At 43.3% G+C, this 13,186-nt stretch overlaps 1 protein-coding gene across 1 annotated transcript in view; it reads left to right on the forward strand.

Moving 5' to 3' along the window:
- The first annotated feature begins 8,730 nt into the window (after positions 1-8,730).
- The window catches only part of LDAH (lipid droplet associated hydrolase), a 103,825-nt gene continuing 99,369 nt past the window's right edge, over positions 8,731-13,186 (forward strand). The window contains 2 exon segments of the mRNA XM_044445157.1: positions 8,731-8,865; positions 10,606-10,761. Of these exon segments, the coding sequence (XP_044301092.1) occupies positions 8,829-8,865; positions 10,606-10,761 (193 nt within the window). The 5' untranslated portion in view covers positions 8,731-8,828.

The following is a 13,186-nucleotide window of genomic DNA, read 5'->3' on the forward strand; positions in this document are numbered from 1 at the left end:
TTGGTATAAATACAGAAAAGTTAATATACGAGATGTTCCAGCACACACAGCTGCATTAATTAAACAGCAACCTTCACATAACATTTTATACCACTGGATGCTTTGAAGAACCAAATGTTTCTCTCTGCTGCTATTTTATTATGTATTGACTCAGTTCTTGCTCGTTCTGCATGTTTCCTACCACATATGTTCGATTCTCCCCCTGCCCATGTTGCTTTTAAATTTATTTTCCACACATCTATGGGGCAAAATTAACAAAGTGACTGCCATCTGTGCCTCAATGGAGTTTTCTGTCACAACTGTTGACATGTAAAGGGAGTTTTGTATTTTGCTTGGACGCTGCTTGTGCTTTCTTTGGATTCGGTATTTTGCACTGAACTGTAAAAATAGAGTTAAATGTATAGGTTATAGCAATTAATGCATTATTTACATTACAAAACTACAAACACATTGAGCCTATGGCCCCCAAGTCTTGGCCCGAACAACCCATCTCCTGTAGATTTGATGCTTTGAGATACTACCAGCAAACTTCTGAAACTGCTCTGTATGCCACTGTGCTTGTGGTTTCTTGCCAGGAAAAATACTCCAAGCAGGTTTGTTAGGACATTGATGTTTCTCATGCCTTCACTGGTAGTGGAGCATTGAAAATGTTCACAGTGAGCCCCGCTGATGCTGAAGTCATGCAAAAGTCCCAGTGGGCTGATGTAACAGGAGTTGCTGATTAAGGAGGTTGGGTTGGTCTTGGTTCATTGCTTGCCGATGCTGTATGCCAGTGGGATTTTGTACCTTGAGAAGTAATGTGGACCTTAGCCGGCAGAACAAGAAGGACGGATCATGAAGTTGTGAAGAGAAGTATACCACTGCAGACCACATGTATGCGGAGCTGGTTTATCAATGCTCCCTGATGGGCTTTAAAAAGAAACTCTCTCAAAGTAAGGAGAAAAAAATATAACATACTATAGTAAAATGTTCTAAACTGCTCTGCTGCCTGAATGCTAGTTTTCAATTTGCAGGGAATGTTTATCTAGGGCAAGGGAGGGCAACTTGTCATCCTGCCCTCCTTGCAGCTCCCATCATCCTTCAACATCGGCTGTGTTGGCAAGGGTTGATGGGAGTTGTAGGTCAAAACATTTGGAGGGTTCTAAATTGTCTGCCCCTGATGTAGGAGAACATTAAAAAAATGAAATTCTCTCCATCAGTAGTCCTACATTATTATGGTGTTGCATGTGTAGATTGGACTCTGGATTCCCTAATACAGTCTGGTCACTTCGTAGCCTCACTGCCTACCAAAATGTCGGTTTGCATACCTGTCCTAGTAAGCAGGGTAGAAGGCTATAGGACTTGACTGCCATTGAGTTCAAAGGGGCTATCATGCTATAATAAAGAGGAAGAAAAGATCCTAATGCAGGGAGATAACTGGCTCTGCTGAGATGATTTGACTCCCTTTCCCATTCCAGTTGGCTGAAGCAAAGAGAGAGAGGAGACATATTTGATTGTTCCCCTGCCTCTTAGAAAAACTTTCCCCAACCTGTGTCTGCTGATTGTAGAAACCTGGAAAATCAAGGCTATAAATCACGAGGAAAGACTTCACAAATGGAAGAGGAACTGTTCTATGGTCACCCTCCTCTTTCTCCCCATCAGGCATAATTTTTAGCATAATTTTACACTTGCTCTTCTCTGAATTACACAGCTTCAGCAATGGTCACTGTCCCCACAGCTTTACATCCATGTGTTCATTTATATCCATGTGGATCGCTAAATTTTAATGCAACTGTCCCCTGCACAGACCAAATTTCTAGTGACCTGAGGGAGGGAGGGAGGTGAATCCTTACACATGTTGATGCAAATTAATGTGTGTGTGTACATGTGCGTCTGCACACCGAGAAGACAAAGATTTACCATAGGCAAAAGGCTTCTCTACATGGGGCGTTTAACTTGGTGCTTTATAAAAGCTGCTTCTTCCATTTTCATTGAGCGAAGATAAGACTGCCTTTCACGTAAGCATTTTTTCTGGGGGTGTTCCTCTCTGTCTTTCTATATATTCCTACATGTTCCATTACACAACACACAGTGGTGCCAACTGTGAAATTACACCAGGCCCCTGTAGCAAATAATGGTGGCATCCAGGAAACCATCCAACTTTCCTCACTCTTTAAAAAAGCTGCAAAAATAGCTAGAAACACAGGCGAAGCCTTGGGAGGACAAGAACATGGGAAAACCCCCCATAAACTTGTGAAAGGTCTCAGGTGCACATTAAATGCCCCATGTGGCCCAAATACCAGAAAATAGTGTGTGTGTGTGTGTTTTCTAGAATATACATGAATCTAGGCCTCAAAACAGTTGGTGAAAAACTATGGGAGGAATCACTGGAGCGGGGGGGGGGGGTCACTATCCAGTTCCTGGTTTCCCAGCAACAGTAGCCTACTCTGGTCAGGGGAGGTCAAACAGAAAGAGAGGGGAGTGGGGCAGACCCTGTTTATGTGGCTCAAGGACTCAGAGGGAACAGCAGGCCTTCCTGGTCACACCCTGGACCCACAGAGGAGGGTAGCTGGGATAGGTGAGCTACTCCGCCGTCTTACCAGCCCTGCCCAGGATTATTTATTTATTTATTTAAAACTTTTGTACCCTGTCCACCACTTTGATGTCTCAGGACGGCTTACAATAAAGAACAATAAAATAAAATGGCAAAACAAAAAATAGCAAAATGCTGCCTGCATTAAGCTACCCACGGCTGGAACTGGCAAAACGCTCCCTGTCTGGTGGTCTATTGATTTGAGACCCCTTATGCGTCTCCTGGGAAAGCTGTTATGGGCACAGCCCCAATGGGGCAGGTGTATCCCAGCAGCAGCTGCCTTGAAGGGAAGAGGCTAAAGGTGGAAAGTGCTCAGGAGGCAACACCAAGGCAAGGACCATTCCCTAACATTGGGTCAGTGAGCCTTTGCAAGTTTTGTGAGGGGGGTGTCATTCCCCCTTCTGATGAAATGCCCGAGAGAGAGGATATGAGGTCAAGCTGGGAGGACCTGCAGGGGCCTCAATTACTCTGGTTACAACTAGAGGGGTGTATGTTTTAGAAAGAGGGCTAACCATTTTAGGAGCTAGTGTTAGGATTCAGGTTAGGATTAGGGGAACAGGACCCAAACTGTCAACACAGCTGAAAAGTCTTTTTTCGGTCTCTCCCCTCACACAGCATTGGTGGTTGCCTTATCAGTTTGCCCATGAGCCTCTGGTGGCTGCTCTTAAATGCCATATCAGCTGAAAATAAGACTTCTTTTACCCAGGATTAAATAGTGGATGAAGTAGCATGTCTGGCATGTATTACTAAGAACTAGGTTGGTGAGCAGGGAGGAGTTAGTCTCTCCCAGTTGTGTCCATCAGAGTAGACTTGAGGGCCAACAAGAGGATGGTTGCTGTAGTCCCTTTGCATGCTCCCTGACTATCCTGGTCTGGAGTATTTTCACTTGGGCCGTTGGGACAGGCTCACGATTCGGCTGCACCCCACTGCTCAACAAACTCTGCTTCTGAGCTGCAGGGGTGTACTTGGGTCTGCTATTGAGGCCCCCAAAGCCATCACCATTCATACCAAGGGCACCTTGTCCACAGAGGATCCGAATGTCATGGTCTCCATGACAACTATGGGACTGTCCCAACATGACCTCACCCTAACCCATGTAGAGGGACATACACTCTTTGAAGTCATGGTTAGATCATTGCCTGCTCAGGGTTGAACTTCTGGTGACTTTTTCCCTCTGCAAGGGTAGGGGAAATATTAAAATGGTCCACCCCCACAAGCTAATGGATCTGGACAATTTACAGAGAGCTCTGGGGATAGCTGAGGGGGAGGGGACTCCAGCTGATGCAGCTGGTGAAACCCTTCTGTCTGTTGAAAGCAGAAATCACCTCGGTAGTTGACTAGATTGATCCTGAGCACCCTCCATGGAATAGAACTCTCACAGGTCCCTGGCACACGCCAGAGCTGAAAGCAATGAAGCAAAATAGGAGATGGTTGGAGCACAGATGGCACAAAACTCCTGGTGGATTCAGTCAAACATTGGTGTGTGCCTAAGGTTTCATATATTCAGGATCACTAAAGTTGGCAATATCTTGCTGCCTTATCTTCTATACCCCACCCAGCAGAGCTTTTCAACGTCATTTTAGGTTATTGCATGTTGGCACTGTGGATCTGTTTAAGACCTAGAGTGGTACCTTGGCTCACAAACTTAATCCGTTCCAGGACTCTGGTCGTGACCCAAATTGGTTGTGAACCAAGTCAAATTCCCCCATAAGGGTCAATGTAAATAAGGTTAATCCGTTCTGCAACAATTTTTTTTACTCACAAAAATGTGAAGCAAAGTGGCAACGAACAACAAAGATTGCGGCCATCTCCCTCCCCAGCAATCATGCGGGGGAGTGGGGGGAGAAGGGCGCAATTAAAGGCCCGCTGCGGGGGAGGCAGGTGCAGGTGTGCTGGGGGGAGGCGGGCGAAATCCCGGGCATCTCCCCCCACTCCAGCACAATCGCGATTGTCACCCGATGCAGATTTCGCGACCTGTGGCAACATTTTTATAAAATTTCTGTTCGTGACCCGATTTGGTTGTTAACTGAGGCATTCGTGAGCCAAGGTACCACTGTACTTAATATGCCTGCTTGGCATAAAATCTCTGACCTCTACCAGTACTTATGCTCCAGTATAACCAGAGGTACCCAGAGCACAGTCCTGTCTAATTTTCCTGGATGAGTTCCAACTAGTAAAGCTCAAGGACATTGACTAGGTGCTTGGATAGGTTGTCTAGTGAAAATACAGAGCAGAGAAATTACATCAGACACACTGCCATCTGCTCAGAGAGCAGAACTTAAGGGAATGTGTTGTTGCTCTGGACTTTGATTGCCCCTTTAATTACTCCCTAACCCGTTACTGTACCCTTTCTTCATTCTGGGTATTTTGTGTCCATTGGATGACAACTAAAAACAATAGAAAAGTGAAAAGTTACCTTACCTTGCAGAAGTAGCCCAAGTGCAGAGTCCATTTAAGAAATAGATCATAAATTGTGAAACCTTTATCAAGCAGTAGCCCTGATGAGCCCAAAGAATATCACAACTTTACTGTTGTTCTCAAGATTGAATAAGTTTAACACATCTCAACAGAAATGGCTTTCCACATGGTATATTCTGCCTCTGAACATGCTGGAGGAGATCAGCATGTTCAGAGTCTCTCTCATTCCTATCATAAAGAATGCCTACCATGCTTATTTTTGGGGTAGATCCACCAGTGATGTAGTATCCCTCCAATTTCAATCGTGGCCACAATAGCAATCAACTGTCAGCTGGTCCTTGGAACAGTTTTCTGCACATTAGGTCTAGTGATGTGGCCGTGGCGTGCCATAAATAGCAGTTACCTTCTCCATGACAGTCTGTCTAGCTCAGTGATGACGAACCTTTTAGAGACCAAGTGCCCAAACTGGAACCCTAAACCCACTTATTTATCACAAAGAGCCAACACTACAATAAAACCTGAAAACTGAGGTTTTAGTTTAGAAAAAACAACTCACAGCCAGTATATATCTCCTTGGCAGCACACAGACCGGCCATGCGAAAGCGTGGACGAGTTGTGGCTAATGAGTCGTGGCGCGTGACATCATCACCTGGCGCCGCTACTCCTTTCCAAGCATGTCCATGGCTCCTATGTGTGCTGTTATCCGATGCTCGGCTGCTGGGGGATGCTGGGGTGACTTGGCTTGCATGCCAACTGAGAGGGCTCTGCATGTCTGCTGTGGGAAGCGTGCCATGGGTTTGCCACCACTGGCCTAAGCCTACCCTGGTGCACTCCCCTAACACTAATATAGGGGTAAAATACAATTGAAAGGGGCGATTTTGAAAAAGCCTTCCTTGAGTAGCTTTTTCTGCACAGCTCATCATTTCTGCCCATTCTATACACATTCCAACCATCAAAATCATGCCAGGACACCTCATTTTTCTAACCCTAACCCTACCCTATTGCACACCCCTAACCCTAATATATGGATAAAGTTCCATTGAAAATAGGACCAGTTTGAAAAAGCCATCTTGAGTAGCTTTTTCTGCACAGCTCAACATTTCTGCCCATTCTAAACACATTCCAACCATCAAAAGCAGGCCAGGACAACTAGTTTTTCTAACCCTAACCCTGTGATGGTGAACCTTTTAGAGACCAAGTGCCCAAACTACAACCCCAAAGCCACTAATCAATCTCAACAACACTGTGCCAACACTGCAATAAAACCTGAAAACTGTGGTTTTAGTTTAGAAAAAAACAACTCTCAGCCAGTGCAAGCAGTGCACTGACCGGCCATGTGAAAGCTTGGACCAGCTGCGGCTCATGAGTCGCAGCTCATGACAACAGAGCCTGGCGCCACTACTCCTTCCAAGCATGCACATGGCCCCTGTGTGCGCTGTTCTCTGATGCACGGCTGTTGGGGTGACTTGGCTCGCGTGCCAACTGAGAGGGCTTTGCACGCCTGCTGTGGCAGGCATGCCATAGGTTCGCCACCACTGCTCTAGGTTCTTCAAGAAGGTCTTTTGTATTTTATTTTGTATTTTATTTTTATTTTTGGATTTATATCCTGCCTTTTTCCTACAAAGGGCTCAAGGCAGCTTACATCATTCTCCTCCTCCATCTTATCCCCACAACAACCACCCTGTGAGGTAGGTTGGGCTGAGAGTCTGTGACTGGCCCAAAGTCACCCTGTTGGCTCCATGGCTGAGCGGGAACTAGAACCCAGGTCGTCTGAGTTCCAGTCCCAGCTCTTAACCACTACACCACACTGGCTCTCTAACCAGTGTAAGTACCTCCATATATAATCTCAAAACAGGTCTGTTGCAAGTTGCATTAAAAATTAAAGATCAAAAAATTGTACTTCCAGTTAATATACACCTACACAGATGCCCAGAATGAAGAAAAGGTACAGTTTTCATGTGGCAATCATTCTTGTAGATTTTAGGTTTCCAGCATGCTTCTGCCTCCCCTTTTTTATTGTTCAGCATTGCTGTGATTTGCCCCCTTTTGCTAAATTTGTAGAGATATAGAAGTTGATGTGTTGTAACACATGCCTTTAATCCACTATTGCCCAACAACAACAAACACAGGAAGATTTCACCAGAGAACGTCCACACATGGGTAGCTTGCAGAGCTGTGTGAAACCATTTTTCTTAGCCTTTTATCTGCATTATCCATGTTAAGAAAAAAGATGGAGAAAAACTTAAAAAAGGTAAGTTGTGCCTATCTGGTCTGCATGTAAAATATACGTAATGAAACATGTTGATTCCATCATAAATCATGATCTAAAGTTATTGCTATTTTCAGGTGAGTGTGTACAGGGTTGCCGTGTCTGTTTTCATGTGAAGAGGGAGCAGTTCAGAAGTCTACAACTCATTTCTGAGCCTTAGTACTGGCCATATGTGATGATGGATTATTGTTCATCAAAATGAGCATTCCTAAAAAGGGGGATTTAAATTGCAAGCTTCTGGATAGGAATTCTTGTTACACCACATTGTGCTGGGATTAATTGTTAATTTCCTATTATAACTTGTTATAATGCACTTCTAGGTGGGAACACTCTGGCCAACACTGAGGTGTGTTGGGATTCTTTGCTATTAAGACCCTATCAATAGCTATTAATTCCCTATTAAACTCACCAACTATGGTTTTAACTCATAGCTACTTGTGCATACAATTTCCAGACATGGTAAGACTGAAAGAGATTTGCTATAACTAACAAGAAACACAACATTACACAAACTTGTGTTACTTACACAATCTTGTGTTACATTACACACCTATGCACACACATCAGATACAGTACATTGTGTGATCCATGCAGCCTGAGATGCAAATGGTTCTCTTGCACAATTCTACATAAAGCTTTAACTGCTTCTAACTTTGAGTGTTCTTTCCTATGTATGCTATTATTTGGTAAATTGCTTGGGGAGTGCTGTGGCCTGAAGGGTTAAAAATCCAGAAATAAATATGAAACAAAGCAAAGTGACTATTCACAACAGTAGTAATTCATGAGAACTCAAGTTACCCTAGGATTGCTAGGTTAATCAGAACTGTAGGGATAGACGCAACATGTATGTTTGTGTAAGTAGCTCCTCTACACTCCGAGTTTGCTGCTCATATGGGGGCCGCTGCCACTCCTAAGCCTCCTTTATTATGGTTATTTTACAGTATTGCACTTACACCTCGCCTTTAGGTTCTCTTCCTCTCCATTTTATCCTTCCAGTGAGTAGCTTAGGCTGAGAGTTTGTGACAAGCCCAGAGAGACCCATAAATAAGCTAAATGCGAACTAGAACCCGGATCTCCCGAATTCGTCTTACCCTGCGCCACTCTGAATTAATATAGCTATACATGTTTAGGGCGCGATCCTATTCTATTCATGCATGTTTGGCTGGCTGGGAATGCTGAGAGTTGCAGGGCATTTTCTTCCGAAGCATGCACAGGACTGAGGTCTTAAGCAGCCATAGGAGAAACAGACAAGCAACGAACGGTGCCCTCCCCATAGAAATCACGCAGGCGGGAATGCCGGCGCTCCAGCCTCACAAGGCTAGCGCATGCGCAGAAGCGGCTAACACGGCTGCGCGCTCCCTTCCCGTCGCGTCCTCCAGGCAGCAGGGCGGGGTTCCGATGCCTCTCGTGGCCTCGGCATTGGATGCTTCCCTGGCACCGCCATTTGCTAGCCTGGCGGAAGGAGCGTTCCCTTTTTCTCACCAGCCTTTCATAGCCGTGGTGGCCGCTCCTTCCTCCCGGCTGGAGGAGGTAACGGGAGCCGTTCTGTCCGTCACTCTCAGTTGAGAAATGTTAGGAGCCGGCCGCGAGCGACAGAGCCGGGAAGGTACGTGCTTAGAGGGAGAGGAACCGGCTGGGGCTCTTCCCGCCTTCCCGTTCCGTGGTGCTGGCCGCGCCGCTTTCCCCCTCAGCCTCTGGAGATGCGTTACTTTCCCCCTCTCCTAAAGTGCCCTTCAGCAGTGTGCGTCACTTGTGCCTCTTTCGCGCTCCATCTCCGTTGTAGACCGTGGAGCAGGTGCAATGGTAACTGCAGTACAGTAAATAGGAGGAGAAGGATTCATGCAATGAGGCTTATCTGACATAGTGGCCGCAGCAGCAAAGCCGCGTCCTAGCGCGAAAAACCCTTAGCAGAAAGAGCAAGTTGTGTTATGGGAGGTAGCGGTCCACTGCTACCTTCCGTCCGGGGCGTGCTGTGCTTTCACATCGTCACGCAGGCGGAGATTCCCAAGGAAAGCTCTTCTGTTCGCCCAGTGTGAGGAGACGGGGGTTTCAACTTATGCTTTCTGCCGCTTAATTCTGTTGTTAAAGCAACGGAATGACCCGGGGTTGGAGAAGGAGGGAGCAAATGTAGTTCTAAGCTACAGAGCAGCCTTCCTCAACCCGACACCTTCCAGGTGCTTTGAGCTACACCTCCCACTAAGCCTGACCGCAACTCCCTTTACTGGGAGGAGCAGAACTCCAAAACAACTTGAAGGCATCATGCTGGATTAGGTCTGTTGGTGCATGGCACCTTTCCAGAAATGCCTTGTATAATGCTGTCTCATAGGGCACAGCTGCAGCCTATGTCATGCAAGCTCACTGTTCCTTCTAAAGACATGGAGATAAACTGCCCTTTATGATAAATATGGCTTTATATCTTCGTTTTCTAATGCTAGATGCATCAGCTGGGAAAGTTGACAATCAGTGGCTCAGAGCAGGCACAGGAGGGCGAAATTTAACTGCTTCCTTCAGTGCTGTGGTGTCAGTGAAGGACCCTTCTCCCCACCATAACCACATAACGCAAATCCTTGTTTTAGATTTCAGCAGGGAACAAATAGGTAAAATTCCCCATCCATGCCATCCTTTACTCTGTTAATGAAACCTGTTTTCTTAATAGAAAAATTGGAATTAAAAAGTTTGAATTTGGCAGATCAGATTTCATTCTGTTTGGTTTTCCATTATAAGACTGAAATGCATATCTGAGTCATTGTTCCTCTTGAATGATATGCTTGAGCAGCTTTTCATGATAGGCTTTTCCAGCCAAATAAATGGAAAGTTGCATTTGGGGCTATTGGATGTGGATTTTATAAATCAATCAATAAAATAACCACTGATTTCCCTTACACACTGGAGTAAGCAGTAAGTGATGGCATAATTGCATCACAGTGATGCTCTCAGTATGACAATTGCACTTTTCCACTTGTCTAAATGAAACTTGTAGGAGTTCACTTCTTGGTAACCCATAATCCACTGGGCTGTGGTCCTTTATCGGAATCTAATCTATTGTGGTGCACCTCTTTACCACCCTCTTCTAGTGCTCTGATAAGAAGGTGGTGAAATTGAGGTAGTTAATGATTTAGAGTGCATGATATAAAACTGAGTTAAACAGGTGGGGCCTTAATTATAGGCTGGATGGGAGAACTCAGGAAGTTCCATTGAAATTGCTCTGTGCTTTTCAAGTAAGAGTGGAATAGTAGTTGTCAGAGCAGATATTCCTTGTTTCAAACATTGTTGAGCTATATAGAAGCATATATCATAGGGACTAATTATTTATTATTAGTTAATGAAGTTTTCTTACTATCTTCAGTAATGAGCACGGAAGCAGAACCTGAAGAGCAAGTTCTGGTACACAAAGAGTTCACTTACATTAACGGCGCAGTTACCCAGGTCTTAAAGTGTGGTCCTTGGAAAGATCTCTGGAAAAATGAACGTGCTCCCAAAGTTTTGTTTCTAGTTATTCCAGGTAAGTTCCATAGGTAGGCTTTGTTTGTGTATTCTCTGGATAAAGTATGGTAAAGCACATGCTGAGAAAGATATAACTGGGAAGAAGAGAACTTGGATACAGTGACATACAGAAAATTTGCAGCTCAATTCTAGGCATCTTTAGGCAGAAAAATTCCAAGAACTCACAGTATTCTCCAGCTATAAGATTTTTCTCTCTCTAAATATGCATAAGATGACAATCTTATGGAAAAAGGTTGGCAGATATTTGGATCTGAAGGGTCTTGGATAAGACAGAAATGAGTAGTGAACAGCTGAGGGAAAGGTGTTAGCTTTTGTTTCAGGATTTTCGGAAATGATTTAATTAACGAAAAGGTTTGTTTTGAAAGATACACCTAACTCTAACTGGTAAAATATGAGACAAGTTCATAACTAACAGTACAATTATATGTATGTCTGCTTTATAAAAGAAGGGCTATTAAGTTAAATGTGACTTAGTCCCAGGCAACTGTGTCTAGCATTGCAATTTAAATTTTTAGTTTTTTAGTTTTCAACAGATACAAACATTAGAAAACATTTTCTTCTATGTTTAGACCCTTAACTGAGTCTTCAATCTGCTTAAATGTGTTGTATATCTACTAAAAAGCCATTGGGGGGTATTCAACAATTTAAAATGTTAATACCCTATGACCATAAAGGCAAGAACAGTAAAGATGACACATTTTAAAAAGGATAAATTGAAAAAAAAAGTGTCATTATACCCTTTCTAAAGGCCAAGAAAGTGAGAGAAAATCTTAATTGTTGATGGAATGCATTTTGCAGTTTAGGGTAACCTAAAAATTTGTCACATGTGCCTGACAATTGGGTCTTTACAAATAATGGTTCCTTCAAAAGGGTCTCCAGCAGATCCTAATACTGTAGGTCCATAGCAGGTAGGCCTATCTGGTCCCTTCAATGGCCTCATCCTAAGCCACAACTCAAAGTGGTGTTTTCTCCTTTAGAACTGTCGTCTGAAAATAAGTGGCGACCAATTCTAGGCTTTCAGAACAGCTTCAAATGATACTTTATGAAGCTGGCTTTTTTCAACAAACCATAGTTAACTACAGTTTAAAGTCCAGATGTAACACTATTGTTATATGCTGTCAAGTCATCTTTGATTTATGGTGACGCTATGAATGAATGCCCTTCAAAATGTCTTGTACTTGGCAGCCCTGCTCAGCTGTTATAAACTCAAGGCTTTGGCTTCCTTTATGTAAATCGATCCATCTCCTCTTTGATCTTCCTCTTATTGAATTGAATTGAATTGAATTGAATTGAATTGAAAGTGAAAATATTCACTCCTATGACAGAGGAGATGGTAACTGGGGGAGGCTAAGTTCATCTTGATAAACCGCAGTTTATTGTGATGTCTTGACACAACCAGAGACTTACCATGAAATGACTGCAGATGTGGTTGACATGGCCAGTAACTGGGGAGATTTCTCAAGGTTTTAATCTTTCTGAGAGGAATGTGTCCACTTTGCTGAAAAATTGTGCTAGAAGCTTCAGGAAGAGCCATTTCTGACAGAAAGGTTGAATACACATTTAATGCATCTTTTTAAAGCTTTGACATGTTGGAATCAGATTTGTTTAAGTCTCAGTTCTTGTTATACATATTTTACAAGCAGCATTCATTACAAGCCATATTGAGACATAATGATGCACGCAAGAGAACTGTGCCTTCTGACTCTAGTGTGGAAATAGATGTGCCAGAAGATGGTGCTATTTTAAAGATAAGCACAAAAATATTTTCTACATTTTGGTGAGCTTCTTCTAAAAATTGCTTGCACATCTCTAGTAACTTTGGGGTTATGAAAGTAATTGCAACATATGTTCTTGAATAAACTGCATTTTTCTGCTTACTATTAAATATACCTAAAAATAGGTCTTTGGATTTTTCTCTGAATGTGGCCATTCTCTTCTAGAATTTTTTATTCACTAAAACCGCATGTGTCACACATGTGTACATTCTTGTATCATCTAATAGTATTTGATTGACATAACTGAAATTAGGAATTTGGGTTACATCTGTGGTGTGTCAAGTAACTCAGTGGCCTGAAAGACCATACTTTCTTCTCTCAGGCCATTGGGGTTTTTTTTTTTTTTTTTTCCTTCCACAGAATGATTAGTTTGGATACCATAGGGGCAGGTAAAGTATGCTTCTCCCAAAATGTATCTAGCTGGCCAATTTTCCAGGTATTTAATCTGAATGTTAAATTGTATTTAAAGGATAATGCACAGAAATATAGTACTGAAAAAACCCCTTTCCTCAGGCAGCTATCTCCTGCTTGTCATAATATTATCACTCTAAAAAGATGAATTAAGATGAAAGATGATTTTTTTTTAGTTCTGTGGGAACATTTCTTCTTCCAGAACTATTGTATGTTTATACAGGGCTAATTTAAGGG

The sequence above is a fragment of the Varanus komodoensis genome, unplaced genomic scaffold (genome assembly GCF_004798865.1).
Source record: "Varanus komodoensis strain SLA01 unplaced genomic scaffold, ASM479886v1 scaffold47, whole genome shotgun sequence".
Classification (NCBI taxonomy): domain Eukaryota; kingdom Metazoa; phylum Chordata; class Lepidosauria; order Squamata; family Varanidae; genus Varanus; species Varanus komodoensis.